The sequence below is a fragment of the Lissotriton vulgaris genome, chromosome 6 (assembly GCF_964263255.1).
Source record: "Lissotriton vulgaris chromosome 6, aLisVul1.2, whole genome shotgun sequence".
Taxonomy (NCBI): Eukaryota; Metazoa; Chordata; class Amphibia; order Caudata; family Salamandridae; genus Lissotriton; species Lissotriton vulgaris.
In genome coordinates this window covers 719592240-719614275 of record NC_141694.1, presented here as the reverse complement: position 1 = coordinate 719614275, position 22036 = coordinate 719592240, and the positions used below count along the sequence as shown (strand labels likewise).

The 22036-nt window shown below is 46.0% G+C and overlaps 1 protein-coding gene across 1 annotated transcript in view; it reads right to left on the bottom strand.

Moving 5' to 3' along the window:
* PREP (prolyl endopeptidase) overlaps nucleotides 1-22036 on the bottom strand; it is a 721276-nt gene that overhangs the window by 91873 nt on the left and 607367 nt on the right. Inside the window, exons 11-12 of the mRNA XM_086926706.1 lie at nucleotides 17238-17374; nucleotides 777-871 (exon numbers count right to left, since the gene is read on the bottom strand). Coding sequence (XP_086782832.1) covers nucleotides 777-871; nucleotides 17238-17374 — 232 coding nt within the window. The remainder of the gene's footprint in view (nucleotides 1-776; nucleotides 872-17237; nucleotides 17375-22036) is intronic.

Below are 22036 nucleotides of genomic sequence, written 5' to 3'. Positions count from 1 at the left end.
AAGAAGAGCTGGAGAGCTTTGATGATTCCGCCCACACCATGGAACGCCCAGCACAGCAGGGGAATTATCCCCGAGTGGGCGTTCCGCGGCAGTCATGACGAGCTCAGCTCCTCATGAGCACAGCTTCACTGTGCCTCAATATGAGCTGAGCTCGTCATGAGCACCAAAGGAGTTAATCGCTGAGCTTGAAGAAATGGTTCATGAAGAACAACTCTCCAGACAACATATATCTACCTTCTTTCTGAATGCATTCAGTGTTGAGAAGAGCATCATAACAGATTTGATCTTACCAACTGATGAACCTACAACTTTAGGTGTGGCTGATTTTTATTTACCAATAATTTCCACTACTCCAGGAGGAAGGCATCTCCAAGAAAAATGACCTAGATGCCCGACACTCTTGATTCCACCTGCTGCAACAGTTTGACTTTAGGAATATAAGAACATTTGATGAGCCTGAGTGCCCCACCGACATCCGGCAGAGTGTACGACAATGGAGGGCCTGTGCACCCTGTACCACATCAGGAAGCGGAGACTGACAAGCAACTCATTCATCGCAGTCATTTTCATGAGGCACTCGCTTGGTACTTACAAAACCTAACTCAGAATGATGTAGTTCTATGAAAGATTTAGCACCAGGTTATGCACAAGTGTTCGTTTCGAACACTGCCGAGTTATTACAGAGAAAAAGAAGGCAAAAGCAACACAAAAAGTGAATTAACACATATGTGTTACATACAGAAGGACAATATATCTGCATTGTACGAATCCCATACCTTTGTGCCAGTTCTCTCCATATTCACCTCCTCCACGGATGTTTGCCACAGCAAGAACACCTCCTAAGTGCCTCATAAAAATGAGTCTAGATACACTGAAAAACAGTAAAGATTTAAGAATCAAGTTAAATCATTAATTTCCCTATAAAAAAAATCCCTATAGCACTTTCGAAAAGGTTTAAAAAGTACAAATTCCGTATCTCTTTCTAGTCACTGGATGGTGCAAATTGCCTCAAGTACCCTGCTTTTCAATCCAAAACCCATGTGAAAAGGATTCAGCAAGAGACACAAGTTATAGAAAGTCATCCTAGACAAAGACCGCGAGACACCATTCACCCTCTGCTTAAGAGAGGTCAAAGCCTTCCTCTTAAAGAAACACTGCATCAATGTTTTACTTCTGGAGTTTTGTGTCACCCGAATAAGTGCCCAGCCATGTGTTAATCTCCACCCAAGTCTACTCAGGGACCCCAGATGCTGCCTTTTCACCTCACAGCACGCACTGCAGTGTATCTATAAATATGACCACCTTCCACTTAAATGGTAGTTAATTCGCCATAACAAATGCAGAGGGCGATAGACATGTAACTGAGCCTTTAGAAACTTACTGTCCTTCCCTGTAGGTGCAAAATAACTATTGTGTGCAAAGCAAAACCAAAGTGAGCTCTCCCCACGTCTGGGCATACCCTGCCAACTTAGGGCAAACAAAGCAAAACCAAAGGGGATGATGGACGGAGTGTTGAACATTGCAAGCACTCACCCCCAGAAACCGGTCCTGGGATGCTTGTTTCCTGTCCAGGGAGGACCTTGGCAGTTCGGGCTAGACTGTTCCTATGAGGCACAGGGTCAAGATTTGCATATGGCCAGGTCTAAACTGGGGTGGCATGGTGACCAGATCTCTTGACTGGGGGTGAATGTTTTGATTTGTTCTGCATTACGTTCATCAATTGTGTGTCTTTTGCTTTCTCGCCCCAAGTGCCCCAGACGTGGGTCTTGGGCTCACTGTGCCACTGGAATTAAGCTATCCTGGCGGAAGAGGGTTGAAACCCCGAAACCGGTCCCCGGATGCTTCCTTCCAGTCCAGGGAGGACCTGGCTTGGCAGTTCAGGCTGGACTGTTACCAAGAGGCACAGGGTCAAGATTGATTTGCATATGGCCAGGTCTAAACTGGGGTGGCATGGTGAGCAAAAGAATGATGGATTTAACCCAGATCTCTTGACTGGGGGTGAATGTTTTGATTTGTTCTGCATTCCGTCCATCAATTGTGTGTCTTTAACTATTGTGTGCGTCACAAAGTCACACAATGGTGTCACAACACTTTAAAAACTGAGTTTATAGTGGGCCTATAAAGTTGCTTGTCACTAATGGAGTCCTGCAGTTTTTTCTTTTTAGAGGCAGGGAAATGTAGGACAGACGAACGTAAACAAGGATAAAAAAAACAGTTAACACCAAACATTCTACTGTGAGTTTAGTACATGAACTGATTCCCACCAGGGAAAATACGGATTAAAAGCAAGTGACTCATGGTAGAGACGCTTTGTGTCTGAAAATGCACTGTCCATAATCAGACAATTTTCGGTTTTGTCAAAGGTGACCATTAATGACTAGAAATCAATGAGCATGATCCACCGTAAATGGAGGTTTCAAGTTCCATATGCTAGCTGTTTATTTTTACATTTCCCAGAACGTCCTTCGTCAGTGAGATTCGAGGGTGTGAATCTGACATTTCTCAACTGAAAAAAGCAGGGAGAATGGGTAAAGTGACCAATGTTTGGGAACAGATTGTTCACATGAGGCTGATTTAGTGTGTGGTGGACAGGTACTCTATTGCAACAGTGCCTGTAGACCCTACCCACCAAAGTCAAGGACCGACCATCTAATTTTGAGTCAGGCAGACTGCAAATTTTATGCAGACAACAAAAAATTTGCTCAGTCATTAAATAAATGTAATCTGATTGCCCTATTGCCGAAGTGCCATCAGAGGTAAGCCATCCGACTGCTCATTCTATTTAGAGAGGACAGAGAGGGGGTTCTTTGCTTTTTGTTCTTTACTCTGTGTCACCTCCAGGTATAGCATGGCAGTAAGGGTGAGGGACAGTAATAAATAAGAAAAAAATACCCCCACACCCTGGGGGCGAAGCTCCCGGGGAGGGGGGGGGGCGTCATTAGTTTTCCTTCTTTTTCAAAAACAAATCCCTGCTATGGGAGTTTGTTTTTAAATTTAAAAAAAACATTGGAAAGGTCTTACGGCTAGCCACCATGTTTGACGAAGCTGTCCATCAAACTTTTTCTACAAAGACAGGAACCACCATGTTGGCGGCTCCTGCCAATGCACAGACAGTTCCGCGGAGCTGGCGGACAGCACTAAATTTGGCGGGCAGATTGAAGGTAGTGAAGTTGTCCACCATCCTGTCTGCCAAACAGTAAACCATCCCTTCTGACTAAAGTGGCACAGTGGACAAAAAAACTAAAATGTGAAATGCTCCCCTAAGGGATTGCTAGTGGTTAAACTATGTGCAAGCATTCTTCCTATGAATCTTTGGGTGTTTGATTGCCAGTAATATGTCTTGAAACCGGAGACTGGTGTAGGTTTCCAATGTCTGTGAATTCTGAAAAGTAGCAATATGTGCATCCATTGAAGGATTACACAAATGAAGGCTGTGCACAGTGGGGTCATGCATTCACAGCAGGTAGGGAGAAAGCCCTGCACTCAACCTTTGCTTTGCATGGAATGGCTGTGAGCAGCAGCGGTTGTGTGTTCCACCCCTCCTGTGAATCCCATGCACAGCTGAGGTTGTAAAGTAAGTACATCATAAAAAAACTATGAAATTCGGTGGGACAAGCACAGCTAAAGTCTGAGTTAGGTTTCTAGGTCAAAAAGTGTAAAACCTCTAAAATTTGCTATAACTCACGGCATCTGCCATGCAGAAAACACCTATTTGCAAATGGAACAGAGACACAGAAATAGCTAACAGGAGAAGAACTTGTGGGTCTGCTGGCCACTCAGCTCAAAGCCAGAAGTAGCGTAGACATTCAGCATAGGGTGACCAACCGTCTGTACATTTCACGGACAGTCCGTAAATTGGTCCTCACGTCCGTTGTCCATGAGGATCCCTTTTACAGACACCTTTTGCCCGTAATTTTGGGCCTTTCAGGGAACAGAGCTGTTTTCCTGCAAAAGTCCTCAGCTCCCTGATGGGCCTGCCTCGCACTCCTCTGAGCACAAGAGCAGCCCCACCCCGCCCATTGTCATTCTGTGTGGGGCTGATTACCACATACAGAATGGCAATGGGTCAGTCTGGGCTGGCACAGCATTTGGTGGCCTCCTCCAGCCTTGGTCCAGGGCAGGGCATTCTGTCACATGAAGTGCAAAAATGCCCATGCTGCTGCTAGGTGAGAATCCAGTTAACCAAAGGAAGGCAGTAAAAGAAGTTCAAAGGAAAGGATTATAGTTATAGTATAGCAGCCATGGTTGCTGCTTTTCTATTTAATGCAACTAACAACCATTGACAAAGCCAATAGTTCTGGCTTGTTGTAGGTGTAACGTTACTTGTTCTAGATGTAACGTTACTTGTTGTATTCTATATCTGGGTGCAATGACAGAAGCAACAAAAATACCAGTCGGGCAGCACATTATATTAAGCACAGATTTTTAGCTCAGGTGCTTTAAGCAACGCATTTTATTACATCGAACACCCTTTTGGAGAGACCACCCTAGTTTTTTCCTCCCACTTAATGCTCTGGAAACACCATGTCACAGTCGCCCCACGTCCAGGCACTGTGCATCATGCATGACTCATGTCTTCCACTTATTTAGATTGTCTATGTGCAGGAGCATAGTGAACCCTGCCCCACCCGATCCCTTACTTTAGGAACTACAGCGTGTGTGGAGCTCTTGATGGGTCTCATAATTAATGTGAAAAGGTGAGTAAGTAAGTCACAGGATGGGTGGATGGATGGCTGGATAGATGAGTGAAATGATGGATGGATGAGTGAATGGGTGGATAGATGAGTGAAATGATGGATGATTGATGAATTGATAAGTGAAAGGGTGTATTGATGAAATGATAAGTGAAAGGGTGAATGGATGGACGGATGAGTGAAAGGGTGGATGGAAGGCTGGACGAGTGAGTGAAAGGGTGGGTAGATGGACAAAAAGATGGATAGATGAGTGAAGGAGTGAAAGGGTGGATGGATGAGAGAAAGGATGGGTGGATGGATGAGTGAAAGGATGGATGAATGATAGGTTCAATTGATGGATTCATAAGTGGATGAGTAGATGGATCGGTGGGTGGATGGATGGAAGGATGGCTAAGTGAACGGGGAATTGAAAGAGAAAGGGGTATGCGTAAAAGGATGAATAAACGGGTAAATGGGTGGAAGGACAAGTGGCTGGGTGGACGAATGAGTAAGTGAAAGGATGGCTGGATAGATAAATGGCTGGATGGATGAGTGAATTGATGGATGAGTGGATGGATGAGGGCACGGATGGATAGGGTGAAAGGGTGGATGGATGGATAATGGATGAGTAAAAGGGTGGATTGAGGGATGGATGTGTGAAATGATGGATGGAAGAATACGTGATGGCTAGGTTTGTAAATGGTTGAATATGGACATGGATGGGCACACAGATGGAAGGACAGAATGAATGGTGAAAGACTGAATGATGGATGAAAGTATGATTACACATTGTAAGCCCCATTATCTTAAGCAACATTTCCTATACACTGACTTTCACATTTATATGAGTGATTTTCTCTACATAGTATGTGTGTGTTGTAACGCACTCCAAAATTCTGCCCCAATTACTTGGGATTAGTAGCTCTATAGAAGAAATTAAAAACACATGAGAGAGGGGCTATGTGAAGATGAGGGGCGCCATTGGAGGGTGGTAGCAAGGCCAGACCGGGCATCAGGCGTTTTCTCTGGGAGCTGGAAAGGTGGAGTCGGTTTTGTTACCACAAACAGACCTGCACATTTTCTTAAAGCTGCGCGCATACTGACAAATCATGAAGTGCACAATTGTCTCAATTAATATAAACTTATTTTTTACTTGTACTTTAGTGGTTGTCTATTTACTTACTTATATACTATTGCACAACCTCCTCTGATGTGTCTTTAAAACTTACATTTTGTCCTGAATTTTGACCTGTTCTGAATTTTTGTCCTGAATTTTGAACCTTTGTCCTGAATTTTTACCATCACTGTCCTGAATTTGCACCCATGCCAGTTGATCACCCTAATTCAGCATGTGCTGTGGCCCTTGTGGTTAAGACATTTAAAGTTGGGGGGCTGGCTGATACGTTGAGTGAATAGGCCGAAAGATTCAGCTGAAGCAGTCACTGCTACTGCAGGAGGATATCCAGCAGCACAGGGGCTGTGCCGGGTAATTCCATTAGCAGTGGGCATGTGCAAAGAAGGGACAGTACAGGATAATAACTGTGCACGTTTTCAAGGCAGTAATGTACACTAATGTTGACAGCCTTAAGAGAAGCGGGCAGTTGGAAGGTGGCAACAGTCCTGTGGACACAGCGTGACTGCAGTCATGGATGAGAAAGACGGCTTGGCAGCAGGGCCACCTCTGAAGGCGCTGCAGTGATGGATTGGCAACAGTTTCCATTGGCGCCCGGACAATAGGCATGCTTCTGCACCGTGACGTCAGACCTCTCTCCTGGATATGGAAAGGAAGCCGAATAAACGAAATGCATATTCTAATTAGTCCCACTGGAGGCTGCCGGCAGCGGCTCCAGACCACGGTGCGCGGCAGTGGCCTTGTTTTATGAAATGCTGACACTTTCTCTTGCCAGTCTCTTCTTGCTTAACATGCGAACGCCTTTAATTATTTCAATTTACAAAAGCGGCAAAATCACGTTGCTATTAAATACAGGGAACGAAAATGAAAAGCAAACATTAAAAATCAACTGAAAAAATATCTATTGGTCTAGCTATTATATGGATGATTCGTTTAAAACCCATCACTCGAGATTTCATGCCTTCTCTGCTAATAATGGTAGTAATTACTGCACAGTGTCTGCTCGTCTCTAAGCAGTTTCGTCTTTTGATACTGCAAGCAAGGGTCATTACTATGCACTTCTTGCCACGGTAGCTGGAGTTTTGCATTTCTAATGCCCATGGATTTTTTCGTCCAACGAACCGCAGCTCCTGAGGGAGTTTGTTGAACATGAATGACCTTCAAACGATCTAGGTGATGAGGAGAGTGAAACCTTCCCCTGCTAAAAATAAATAAATAAATAAATGCTCCCAGTTGTGCGGCGGCTGCACCTAAGAAGGGCCGTTTTACAGATGGCCAGGAGAGAAGGCTGCCAGAATGGGCTAGTTATATGCCGGTGTGAGTGGTTCTGCACGCAGCTTGTTGACACATGGAGGAGATAACAGCTCTTCAGACAGAGGGCACTTTCACACAACACAAGGGGGCAAGGGAAGGCCCCGTTTGTACTTCTGTATTCCTGAGTATGGTTACAAGTTGTCTGAAAATAAAAACCTCGTGATCAAAACACTGGCTTGAGGAAGGTTTCATCCGAAAGGCTGCAGACACAATTACTAATTGACATGGTTGTTCGGATGATTGGCAACTTTCGAGGTTTTATTTTGTCTTGATTAAATCATATCCAATTATATAGAGTATAAAGTACACTCAACAGTAAGTAACATATGAGGAAACTGTAAGTCACCAAGGTGGTTTGTGACCATACATGAACACACTGTTGCAGGCCAGGAAACTTGCCATAGTCTGATCATTCACTGTTGATGGTTTTCAATCCGTGTAAAGCAACGGATTTGTGAAGTGCAAAAGAGGCAGGTGGTATCCGGTATGCCATATAACTGGTATCACCGTACTCAGAACAACACACATCTCTAATCATAAGCCATGCACCAAATATCCAACAGTGCGCCCTGGAAAGTAAATCGCACACACAGATAGCACAGATACACTGTATGTTGGGTATCACTGTGCTTACAATATCATCCTCCAGCAAACCGCTCCGAACATCATCAACAGAACATATTGAATCACATCCATTCCCCCAATAGCCTTACACACACACAAAAATAGAATTTGTGGACATTCCACCATATCACACATCAACACACACTCTGTGCTGGTGTGCGCCCCGCTGTGATATAAGGAGTAGTTTCTGTCCTGTAACTCCAGTTCTGTAGTAGGGGTATCTCTGTTATAGTCATAATCTAGTGAATAGTCCCGCCCATGTGCGTGGACCCCGGCAATCAAAAATAATCTCTTAAGTTGTCAAAATAATGCAGAAACTGCAAAGACACTTAAGAGAGAATTTAAAGACAAATAATGCAGCCTATATCCACAGGCTACACTGTCCAGTACTTCAACTAGAAATTCCACCAAAACAACACCACAAACAGAACAGCCTGCTAGTTTCTACCATAGAGAAACCTGCCTCCCCCAGTCAAAGCCTCAGGAATGATAGAGAGGAAGGTAGGGACAGACAAGCCCCATAGGCTGCCATTATGTGGCTTAAATAGGATACTGTGCCTTTAAGAGAACTTTCCAGACTTCTCCCAGTATCCCAGAATGCATAGCAGGTCCAACTTACTTTCAGTTCTTTTTGAAGGCGTAAAAAACGCCAGACCTGTAGCATTGTTTACATGAAGAATTCTCCACCGGGGAGGCGGGAGGGCGCTTATGACTATAACAGAGATACCCCTACTACAGAACTGGAGTTACAGGACAGAAACTACTCCTTCTGTAGTAGGGGATCTCTGTGTATAGTCATAATCTAGTGAATAGAATGGCAAGCCCATCCCCACAACTAAGCGGCGGTGGAGAGTAAATACCTAATGCCACTATTGTGCGAACAAATTCCGCAGCGAAGCCTGTCCAACCTGAGCGTCTGCCCTGGCATCCGTGTCCAGGCAGTAATGCTTAGCAAAGGTATGAACCGACTTCCAAGTGGCTGCCTTGCAGATTTCAGCAATTGGCACGTTACGGAGCAGAGCCGTCGTGGCAGCTTTGCCCCTGGTGGAATGAGCCTTAGGCTTACCTCCTAAGGTCTTATTAGCTTTCTGATAACACAATTGTATGCAGGACACAATCCACCTAGAGATGGACTGCTTAGAGGTCGCAAGACCTGTCCTGACCGATCCATAATTGATAAACAACTGGTCAGACCTACGAATATCTTTGGTTTTATCCAGATAAAATTTCAACACCCTCCTGACATCCAGAGAATGGAGAGACCTCTCCGCTGGAGATGAAGGGTTCTGAAAAAACGTAGGTAAAGTTATAGTCTGGTTGACATGAAAGTCAGAAATAACCTTGGGAAGAAATTTAGGGTGAGTACGCATAACAACCTTAGCAGCATGAAATACAGTATAAGGTTCATTACAACACAACGCCTGAATTTCACTCACCCTGCGGGCCGATGTAATGGCCACGAGGAACGCCGCCTTCCAGGACAGGTGCTGCAACGAAGCCTTATGAATAGGTTCAAAAGGTTCCTTCATCAATCTGGACAGCACCACATTCAATTCCCATGAAGGCGAGGGAAGCCTGACAGGAGGGAATACTTTCTTCAATCCTTCCAGAAAATCTTTGATCACGGGGATCTGGAAAAAGGAAGTCTGTGAAGGGCATTTCCTGTAGGCAGTCAATGCAGCCAGATGAACCTTAATGGAATGCACATTAAGGCCAGACTGCGCCAAATGCAAAAGGTAAGGAAGGATGACATCCTCCTTACAGGTCGTAGGATCAAGGTTCTTAGACTGGCACCAGATACAAAACCTCTTCCACTTGTAAGCATATGAAGTCCTAGTGGAGGGTCTCTTGGATTCCTTCAGAATGTCCATGCAATCATCGGGCAGATTAAGATGGCCATACTGCACTATCTCAGGAGCCATGCCGCCAAACTCAAAGACGAGAGGTTGGGGTGTAACATCCGTCCCCCGAACTTCGTGAGAAGGTCCGGCCTGCACGGCAACCGAATGTGAGGAAGGAGTGACCGGTGAAGTAGGTCCGTGAACCACCACTGCCTGGGCCACTCCGGGGCGATGAGTATCATCCGAGCTCTGGACCGGGCCAGCTTGATGAGCACCGCCGGAATCAGGGGAATGGGAGGAAAGGCGTACAGAAAGTTGTTCGTCCAGTCGATCCATAACGCATTCCCCAGCGTCCCTTTCTGGAAGTACCTGGAGGCGAAGTCTCTGCACTTGCTGTTTTCGGCGGTGGCGAACAAATCTACGTCTGGAGTTCCCCACCTTGCGAAGACTTCTCCTAGTACTTCGTCGTTTATGACCCATTCGTGGTTTTCCTGAAGCAGTCTGCTCAGTGCGTCTGCCTGAACATTCTGCACACCTGGTAGATGGGTGGCCGTTATCGTCAGTCCTCTGGCCAGGAGCCAGTGCCAGATCGTCTGCGCCTCCTGTGACAGAGTGCGCGATCTCGACCCCCCCTGCTTGTTGAGGTAATACATCGTGGTGGTATTGTCCGTCTGTACAAGCAGAGAGTTGGTCCGGAAGGACGGAAGAAAGGCCTTCAGCGGCAAGTGAACAGCCCTGAGTTCCAGGAATTTGATGTGATACGTGGCCTCCATCGGTGACCACGTGCCTTGAATCTGTAGAGTCCCGGAGTGCGCTCCCCATCCCAGAAGAGACGCATCCGTCACGACAGTCTGCGTGGGAATGTCCTTGTGAAAGGGAACCCCTCTGAGGAGATTCTCCGCCGAACACCACCACTTCAGAGACTGAAGAGCATGCAGCGACAGGCGAATCTTGTCGTCCCAAGATCCTTTCCTCTGATCCCACTGGTCCTCCAAGCACTCCTGCAACGGTCTCATGTGCAGCCGTGCGTGTGGCGTCAGGAAGATACAAGAGGCCATCGATCCCAGTAGAGAAGACACCGTCCTCACTGTTGTAGATGGAGTCGTTATAAGAGCCTGAGCCTTCCGAAGGAGTGATAATCGTCGCTCTTCCGAAGGAGACACGCTTGCTGACAGCGTATGGATGGAGGCTCCCAAGTACTGTATGCATTGGACCGGAGTCGGGACAGACTTGGCCATGTTGATGTGCAACCCCAGCTTGTTCAAGAGAACGCACATCTTCTGGAAGTGTGCTCGCGCTTCCGAGAAGGAGGATGCCTTGATCAACCAATCGTCCAAGTAAGGGTAGACGAACACCTTGTTCTTCCTCAGGTGTGCCGCTACCACCGCCATGCACTTCGAGAATGTTCTTGGCGCAGACTTCAGTCCGAATGGGAGTACTGTGTATTGATAGTGATTGGTGCCGACTTGGAACCGCAGGAACTTCCTGTGTTTGCGTGCAATGGGCACATGGAAGTAAGCATCCTGTAGGTCTATAGCGCAAAGCCAGTCTCCCTGTTGCAACTGAGGGTAGATCTGGTGCAACGACAGCATGCGGAACTTTTCTCTGCGAATCCATTTGTTTGCTTGTCGCAAATCCAGAATGGGCCTGAACTCGTTCTTGTCCTTCTTGCGAACCAGAAAGAACCGGGAGTACAGACCTCTTCCTCTCCGAGACAGAGGTACGTCTTCTATCGCCCTTTTCCTTAACAGGACATCCGCTTCCGCCTGAAGCTCGCGCAGCTGAAACTGCGAGCCGACCGGGGGAATCGCTGGAGGAGGGCTGGTGAACCGAAGACTGTATCCATTGCAAACAATATTCAGCACCCACTTGTCCTGAGTAATTTTTCTCCACTCTGCCAGAAAAAGTTGGATGCTTCCCCCTACCGGAGTGGGTAACGGATCCGGGGGAAGTAAGTTCGTAGGGCCTAGACCCCGCCTGGCCCTTGGGCGCCGGAGCCGACTGCTGGCCTCCTCTGCCCTTCTGCCGCTTCTGGAACGGCTTACGGAACGGCTGCTGCTGTTGCGAGTGCCCCGAAGCCTGTCCTCGTCCTTGTCCGCCGAACCGCAGTTGGAAAGGGCGGTACTGCTTCTTGGTCTCCTTGGGCTTTTCCAGGCCCACAGCCGTCAGCGTTTCGGCTTCCGCCTTCATGCGGGCCATTTCATCATCCGCATGCTTCCCGAAGAGGGTCTCACCGGAAAACGGCAGATTGGCCACCCTCTGCTGTGCGTCCGGTTTCAGGGACGTTAGCCGGAGCCATGCGTGGCGCCGTTGGTTGATCCCGTGGCAGAATCCGCGAGCCGCCAACAGGGAAGAGTCCGCAGCCGCGCTGGTTATCTGGTTGGCCACCAGCATCCCCTCACTCAGGACTTCCATGAAGTCTTCACGCTGCTCCCGAGGCAAATGCTCCGCAAAGCGCTCGAGGGAGTCCCAGAGGGCACGGTCGTAACGTCCCAACAGAGCCGTGGCACTCGCCGCTTTCATGGATGTTGCGGAAGTTCCACAGACTTTTCGCCCCGCCGAGTCCATCCACCTAGACTCTTTGTCCGGGGGAACCGTGGAGGTCGGAGTGGTGGCATGCTGTTTGCGGGCCGCCGTGACGATGACGGAGTCAGGCGGAGGCTCCGCTCTCAAAAAGGCCGGATCCGAGTCGGGAGCCCGGTACTTCTTTAGTAATCTGGACGGGGCTGCTCTCGTCACCGCCGGGGTGAGAAACAGAGCCATAGCCGGTTCTTCCAGGCCCGGCACCAAGGGCAGGAGAGGACGAGACATGTGCCTCTGATGTAGAGTCTCGAAAATGACAGACGTCTTCGGAGTAGGCACTGTCAGTGTAATGCCTAGCTTCGCCGCGCCCCTCAACAGGACGTCCTGAAAGGCAACCAGGTCATCTATCGGGAACACTCTGGTGTCCGGCGACCCCGATAGAGTAGGGGAATAGTCCCTGGTCCCAGATGATCTCGTGTGAGAGCGAGATTCGCGCCTCCTATGGCGGTGTCTCGATCTCGTGGAAGATCTGCGCCTAGAGCGAGAACGAGACCTGCCAGCTCGTGGGCGCTCCTTCGGTTTGCGAGGAGGGGTCTTCCGTGGTTCCTCACGGGGTCTCTTCGGATCCTCCCGGGGTTTCGGTTTCTGAGTCCCCTTGGGAGGAGCAGGCAGGGACGGCAGTGAAGTGGACCTCGGCGGAGGAACCTTCGGCTGCGGGGTGGGCCCATGCGGAGGGACCGGAGGTGGAGAAGGATCCCCCGAAGGCAGTGGTGGTTTGGGCGGAGGGTCCTCCCTAGGTACGGGTGGAGGAGTAGGAGTCCTGGGCCGAGATGGAGTGTACACTTCCGAGTACACCGAGCCCGGTGACCCTTTAGGGGACGGGTGCGGAGAGCCATCCCCATCCGCAGGCAACCGCTTCCTCTTGCGTCCACTGGAAGTAGCGTGACTCCTGGGACTAGAGCCCCCTCTGTGTCGTTTTGGAGAGGGTGACCTACTCCTCGACGCTGACCGCTGTCTGCTGGACGCAGAACGACGCTTCTCCGGCGTCGAATGGCGCTTCCTGGACTCCGGCGTCGAACGCCGTCCCCTCGACGTCGACCCTCTCATCCTCGACGTCGATCTCCTCTTCCGCGGCATCTCACGTCGCCCTCTCGACGCCGGGCGGTCCGCCCTCGACGTCGACCGCCGCCGTCGTCTCGATGTTCCCGACGTCGAGGAGCCCCTCGACGTCGATCGGCGGTGTCGCCTCGACGGCGATCGACGGTGTCGCCTCGACGACGACCGACGGTGTCGCCTCGACGGCGAGCGTCGGTGCCGCTTCGACGGCGAGCGTCGATACACGTCCCTGCGCCTTCGGCGTCGGTATGAAGACCTCGACGTCGACGAAGACGATGACGTCGACGTCGGCTTCGACGTCGGCTTCTCCTTCGTCGTCGAGCCGTCACGCTGTCTCGACCCGGAGCCCCGGGGAGAAGGGGAGCACGCCGTCGTCATCCCTCTCGACGTCGTCGTCGAAGCCCTCGACGTCGACGGAGAATGGGATCGTTTGCTGGACTTCCTGCCCCCGGGGAGCCCCCCAGGGGCCTCAGCAGAGGCAGAGGGATCCCTCCCAGGCTGCCCAGACCCACCTGCAGCTCGTAGACGCCTATCCTCCAGGCCAGCCAGCCTGATCTTCAATCTGTCCCCGAGGGTCCGAGCAGAAAGCTGCTGGCAGATAACACACTCCTCAGGGCCATGATCTTCTGGAAGGCACACGATGCAGACATCATGGGGGTCGCTTTTGGCCTTCTTCCTCTCACATGCTGGGCACTTAACAAAAAGGCCAGGCATTTCGGAGCCCCAAAACGCCTAAAAAACAGCACAAAAGGGAGAAGAGAACACCAAGCAGTAACTGCAACACTTTTAAAAGTCAAAAGTGCAAAAACAATTTCAATAAACCCTTGAAAAAGGGAGAGCTCAATGCCAGGGTCCTGTAAGCAGGAGCCGGAAAAAAGAACTGAAAGTAAGTTGGACCTGCTATGCATTCTGGGATACTGGGAGAAGTCTGGAAAGTTCTCTTAAAGGCACAGTATCCTATTTAAGCCACATAATGGCAGCCTATGGGGCTTGTCTGTCCCTACCTTCCTCTCTATCATTCCTGAGGCTTTGACTGGGGGAGGCAGGTTTCTCTATGGTAAAAACTAGCAGGCTGTTCTGTTTGTGGTGTTGTTTTGGTGGAATTTCTAGTTGAAGTACTGGACAGTGTAGCCTGTGGATATAGGCTGCATTATTTGTCTTTAAATTCTCTCTTAAGTGTCTTTGCAGTTTCTGCATTATTTTGACAACTTAAGAGATTATTTTTGATTGCCGGGGTCCACGCACATGGGCGGGACTATTCACTAGATTATGACTATACACAGAGATCCCCTACTACAGAACAGTCTGTTTTTTGATCACCTCATGCAGTGGTACTCTTTCTTTTTGTTGTATGTGTCGCTCTTCCATGCTTTTGTGGAAGAGCGGTGTCAGGTTTCTTGTTGCAAACAAGCCATTTTAGAATGTAAGCCTTCTTCGTCTGTATTTGTCAGCTTGAAACAAGGTTTACCAGAGTTTTTTTCCAATGTGTGGGTGCACCCCATACACTCCAGCTGTTTTTTTCTTTATGGGAGTAGTTCTCTGTACCCGCGTACCCTGTTGTTTTTCACCCGCTGCGTTTCACTGCCTGCATGTGCAATGTGCTTTATCTAGCCAGTGCACTGCAGGCAGTGAAATGCCTGGTGGTGCACAGAATGCAACATAAAAGCCGTTATCACAAAAAACAGGTGGAGAATGACCAACTTAGAAGAGATGTAAGCAATTTGGTTTGGCACTTTGGTCCCCAATTAAAAACATTAATTCATAAGGTACTAAAGTTGACACATTCACCTAACATAAGAACCCACCCATTCACACTACTTGGGGCACTTCCTTGCAAGCTGGCTGAATCAGACCCAGCTTTGCAAAGCAACCCTCAGTACAGTGTGTATGTATGTAACATCACCCTCGGTCTTCTAAAAGTGCTGAAATCACATACAAATGGCAGATTGGGTGCCACTATTAACATTATTGTACCAACCTCTGGGGTTTGAAGCAGTGACACTGAGGTTATAAGTAGATTTCAGTAGTGGGTATTAACCCCACATAAACATCTTAATTGCTTTCAAAGTATTCTAATATTGTGAAGGCCCAATCCTTGTTCCGCAAATGAAAAAATCATAAATCACCTTCCCATGAATATATTGTAAGAAAGACTGTCACTTTAGGAATCTTAGAAGATGGTAAACAAATCAAACCTAACCTGAACACCAAGGGCCTCATTACGATGTCGGTTGGAAAGGCTTCGGATGGCATTCGGATTTGGCTAACCTGTATTGGAACCCATGTTTTCGACAGACTCAGAGACATTTCCGACCGACCGATTACGATAGAAGGAGACTGTTCAGTCAATCGGACTCTGTACCGACCGACATTCGGAGAAACCGAGTTGGTCGGAGCCGACTCATAAAGCTATACAGACCACGTTTCCGACCGAGCGATCACAAGATCGGATTCGGGCAGCTTTTCTGAATCAGTTTGTCCGACAGGGAATGGCTGTAGGAAACTGACTTTGGGTGCCTGTAGCAGGCCCCCCTCCACCCGGAGCCCTCTGGTTGGGGCCCCAGGGGGAACGCATGGGACCCCTTTTTCAAACCATGCACAGTGCGGCAGGCACCTTAGGGTGCCCGCACTAGGGTGCAGGGTATTCCGCAACCATCTCTTTTTTCAATGGGAGCCTGTGTTGTCAGTCGGAACACAGGCTCTAATTAAAGTCAATGGGAGTCCGACCGAACGGTGTTCGAAAACATCGTAATCGGTCGGACTCCCCAAACCTAAGTCAGTCGGAAACGATTCTGACAAGGAGTCGGTCGGAATGCTTTCTGACTGATATCGAAATGAGGCTCCAAATGTCTGTCCTCGATCATGGAAAGCAAATAGAACTCATTCTGGTATTTTCCAGGCACAACCTATATGAACCGGTCCAAAGTCTTAGGTCAAGCTCAGTCCAACCAGACAAGACAGACAGGGAAACATAAAACATGTTTCAGGTTCGTAATTATGAATTGAGGTGGTGAACAGGAAAAGCATTTAAGTGGTGGGTATGAAAGGAGAGACAAATTAAGACATGTTGAAATGAACAAATATCGGAGATAAAATTACATGTTAAAAGTCTGGTTGCAAGACATTACAAAGAATGTTGAAATACCATTACAAACATTTATTTTCAAATTTTGGAAGTCAAACTGAAAAACAAAAGAGGTTGCAATATTAAAGAAAGTCTACAAAGGTCAGAAATATTACGACTGAAAATAAATGTATCTGGAATAATTTTACATCTTTTCTAGAATGCATTTTTATTTTTATTATTACTATTAGGACTAGAAGAAACACAATTGACAGAAAATTGAGTTGAAGGTATAAAACATTAGTGAAGTATAATGACTGTCATTTTGAAATCTACAGACATCAGTGTGCTGCATAGTGTTTTGTTGCAAAAAAACTCTGAACTGAAACAAACAAGTTTCAATTATATATGGGGTTTAGTGTAGACGTTTTTAAGATTCCCAAGACTGAGTTGTTAAAACATAATTCCTTTGTGTTTCAGGTGAATATTCTGTGCTTCTGAAGAAGGTGTTTTCCCACAATGCATAGACAGCTGGGAATTGGTATATGTGTTAAAAGTAAACTAATGATAGAGACTGGATACAAAAGGCCTCCATATTTAAACATTGATCACATTGACTTAAATAAATAAACTTACAAAGAAAGGCTAAGATGGTTTGATCAGATGCTAAATGCTGTGTCTGAGAGACAAGGGCTCTAACTTGCTCGAAAAAATAGTATTGTGGACTTCGCTTTGGGTTCATGTATTTAAATTAGTATTATCATAATATTAATTTGCAGGAATAAAATAATTTAGATATAGGAGATCCATTGGTGAATATGTCATAGATTTGAGGCAGGGGCGACTTGCAGCTGCAGCAAGTAACGTGCACTATGGTTTTGCTAAAGAGATCTACGTCATCCATGACTATTGAAAGGAAAACAGCTGTTGAGACATAAATCACTGCTTACCTGTAGCTTGGAGTGATAGATATGTTAAAACCACCATAACCATAAAGGAATGCAGGATGAGAACCATCTAGTTTAATTCCCTTCTTATGAACGATGAACATCGGGATTTTGGTGCCATCCCTGCTGCTGTAGAACACCTAGAATTAGAAAGAACAATTTGGATGTAGAGATTTGCATTCATAGATACTCGACTAATTGAGTGCTTACATTTCTATACTGCAAACTGCATGTAAATCTTGGACCTTGATATCTGTATTGCTTGGTTTTCCCTGAAATTCATCAGTTAAAGGCACAATAATGGGCTGTTTAGAAAGGAAAGCAAAAGTAGTACCTTACCTAGTTCAAAAGGAGCACTGGCAAAGTCAATAGTTTTGCTGTTTGGATTGTGTGTGGGGAAACTTTAGAAAGGCGATCACTAGTGTACTAAGGGGCAAATAAAAACATCTGAAAAAAATGGGTATAACGGAGAATCAGATTGCTTTATTTTCTGTAGCATCCATTTTCAGAAGCTTTACAATAACAAAGGAATGTAATACCGTTCCAAGGTGGCCAGGATGTAAATAATTAATAGGCAAGCAACGCAGAAGCATTAGCAAGTGTGTCCTAACAAAAGTGTTTGAAAAATAAACATGATTAAAAATAAAGCATCCCTTTCCTATGTAGCATTTACTATCAAGACACTTCAATCTATCAATCACTTGCTCCCCGCAGCTTGCAGACTGATTTCAGGTATAAAATAGTTCCCTGAGCTATCCAAATAAGTTTCAAAGATGGACAAAGGACAGCCAATAAGAAACAGTGAGATTGAAATACTCCTGTGTGCTGATCCAACATGTGATTGACAAAGTCTCGAGCCAATGGCCCAACGTTCTGAAGCAAAAGAAGCCAATAACTGGAGGAAGATGAAAGAATGCCAGTTAAAGTAAGCATAGTAGACATTTTGTTCTGTGGCAAGTATCTGCAGCTGTGCTTTGGTCCTCAGTGAAGTCGCTTCACTTAGGAGAAATCACTTGTTTACCTTTTACAGGGCTTACTGGTCCCCAAAGAAGCTAGCAAAGATTGGGGACGGTAAGAAGAGGAAGTGCCCAAAGTGTGCCATGGAGAATGCAGATGTTGTCCATCTATTCTGGCGGTGTCTGGCAATCCAGCTGTTCTGGCAAGAAGTAGGGAAAGTACTAACTACAATCATGGGCATAAACATCCCGGTAAGCCTCTCTTTAGTAATTTTGGGAATTTTGCATGGGGGAGAGGTATGTCCGGGAAAGAGTAAAGCCCAACTAATGTTTATCTTGATGGTTTTAGCAAGGAGAGAAATATTTTTGAAATGGATTTCAGAAACACAACCAACTTGTGATTGATGGAGGGCTTCGGTTAGTCACATAGCTAGACTTGACTGTCCAATCGGGTCTAGTAAAAGGGAAAAAATGTGGGCACCCTTTTTTCACGTTAAAATATTTGATTGTAAAAACTGTGTGGTATGGGGAAAGTGTAAATGTTTGTTGGGATTGAGGAAAAGTCCAAGGATTAAGAAAACTTTTCTACTGGTTGCTGAGGATAGTGGTGGTTGCCACAGTCTCCTCGCCAAGTACTGGTTTTGAAAAGGAAAAGGTTGGTAAAGGTATCTAAAGCCAGGTGGAGGGATTGTACCACTTCTTTCCGATTAAACACCCTTTGGATATGTTCCTAACCCCCCCCCCCCCCCCCCCCAAGTCTGTATATGAGAAATGTAAAAAAAAAAGACAATTCGTTCTCCATGATTGTTGCTAGAGCTATAAGAATCAAAACAAAAATGTGGTGGCTATCGAAGAGACTCACCAGACCATACTCTATTTATCAATTGCAACTATTCATGTGGATGGCTTCATTTTCCCCCACATTGTGGCACAGAATAAAACGATGAAATCCTAGGAATCATTCTACAAGACAAACAGACGTACATACTGTATTATCCAGCTTGCGATAACGCAGGTGTACACTGCAAACCTTCGAACCCTGTCTTCAAATGAACCTGGCAGTTAGTCCATTATATACATGTGCCACTTTCTAGTCAACCACAACACAACTGTTAGTGTCTCAGGAGTTTTCATTTTGTGGGATATTGATAATCATGCAGCCAGGAGAATCTGAGAGCTTAGCCTGCTAGTGAGAGACAACCGCATCCAGTGGAATCATTGCATTAGCAACCTGCTTGAGGCGCACAAAGACTTCCTTAAAAAAAAACACTTGTGGAACATAATTCCCAGGCATCCACAACCCCACCTATACAGATCTGAATTGCCAAATATCACTTTAAGATGAGAAGGTTTAAACTACCATCTCAAAATGACTACATACACAACCCAGTGTTTGGAAGTAAACACATTGTTCATACCATGATCTCTGTATTGTAAAAGGATTTTTAAAATTGCATTGTCTTAAGAGCTTTCATATACTTTGATGTGTTAATGGATGATCTCAGGGGAGGCCTATATCAATTTGGAATAAACATGAAACCTGACTGTATATCTCTTATCGTTAAATTGTGAACCTAGAAATGTTGAGGTCGCCCTTGTCTAGATGTTCATCCATAAGTCTGCTATAATTGCATGGCATATTCCATACACCCAAGCTACAAAATAGAAATATTGGGCAAATAATGGGCCAATATCCAAAGTTTTATATACATTACAGACAGCCACATGCGAAGAGGTCAGTGAGAAGAGTGGTTTAATTTTACTCTTAACTATATTTCCATCTGCCTTAACTTGTGTCTGCATGCCCCAAATGAAGCAAATCCTGATCATAATACATGTATTTTCTCATCAGTTTAAATTTGGACAAGCAGTCTTCATGACCAACTCATTGTTGGTATTAAGACCTCCAGAATTTGAAAGTAACACAGGTAACTCAAGAAAAATCTGGATTCTTGGTAGCACCAGATATCGCAGAACAGAAGGATATTATCCTTCCAAAACTAATAATCCGTATCCAGTGCAGTAAATGTGATGTCATATGTTTTAACTAACTCTACTTGATTTGAAAATATTTAGGAAACACCCACAATAGTGTGTGTAAATCAACTGTAGAATGCACCTGTTCTACCTAGCACCACAGCTTGTGAGTGGAGGTTCGAGGCTACTTAAGAGGCACTTTCAACTATCCACTCATTATATATTGTTCAATGCTCGGATACCCTTATAAATTAGTTTATAAAGGACAGTACATGTGGGGAGTGTTGGGATTTATCCACCCAAACAAATGTCAAAATTGTACACTGGATTGTTTTCAATGTATATCTGGGAAAAGAGGCAAGGTTTAAAACACATACAGTAGCCAGGGCAAACACCTGCATTATAACACTAGTTATACTCCCAAATGAAGAAACTGATTATTTCCCCACCTTGATCACGTTTGATGGCACCGAAACGCGTTGGTTGAGCGATGACCCGTGTGGATTGTAAATAAAAGAAAAAACATTGCAAAAGCACACGTGAGTGCACCCCCATTTCTTTTTTGAAGGTTTGAAGAATATTGTACCGCTTGGTTACGCCCCGGAGAGTTGCACCGCATTTGAAGCGCCAAAGCTCCGGCACCATTGAGCCAAAAACGAAAGGATATATATATATATATATATACAAAAAAGGAGAGAACTCTGGGTAGTTCCCAAGTTTAGGTGGAAAGCAGCTCCTGTTAGAGCACTCTCAACACCAGCGACACTCTAGATCTGCTCACCTCAAATGTCTGTTTTTCTATCAAAGTTTTTAAGCATAGGATTAGCACAGTGCTATCCACGCCGAAATAGATAATGACAAAGTCTTTTGCAATTTATACAGCAAAGTCTTTAAGCATAGGACTAGTACAGTGCTGTCTTTGCCGAGCTGTAAAATTACAAAAGCCATTTATCACTCCAGGCACAATATTACAGCTTTGAATTAGTGAAATACCAACTCAAGCCAACCTGAAATGAGTAAAAGCAACCCCTGACACAGTGTTTCGCTCTAATTAGATGAGCAGATCTAGAGTGTCGCTGGTGTTGAGAGTGCTCTAACAGGGGCTGCTTTCCACCTAAACTTGAGAACTATCCAGAGTTCTCTCCTTCTTTTTTGAATAATTTATGCGTCACTCTATGCCTGAAAGGGTTTTTTTTGATATATATATATATATGAATTTTTCGAACTGTGGCCATTTCAAAACTGTTTGGAAAACAGACTAGGCTATTCTTTGCTAGTAGTCTGTCCTCGCTGTCTATTATCACGAGGTGTATGTTGAAAAAAAGAAAAAAATGCACTTTTTTCACTGCTCAGCGGTTACTATTTAAAACGCAAGCATTTCCAACTCTGACTGTCTGTGAGCAAGGGCGGATGCCCGAAACGCGTCAGATTGCTTGGTTCAGCTTTTGAATAAAAATCTGTGCTTTATAAATTACTGGATTCGCGTGATTTCCTGGGTCGCTGTGGTCGGAGCTCGGGAGATTGCACTTGTTTGATATATATATATATATATATATATATATATATATATATATATATCTCAAAGGGCTTCAGCCCTCCCGTCGTATGTGGCAGCCCGGGATGAGACAGCTTCCCGGGCACACACACAGCCACACCTGAGTACTTCCAAGGTCTTTTAAAGACCTTTTGCTTGTTAATGAGGCTTTGATGTCCCCCCCCTGCTTAGAGACCCTGCAGCTCCACTCTGCCTTTGCTGGAAGAATCAGCCGCCCCTGAATTTTTTTCTTAGCCCCCCCGAAATTTGACTCTAGTTGTGTCTCTGATATACACACGTACATACACATGATATAGTTGTTTAGTCCCTTAACC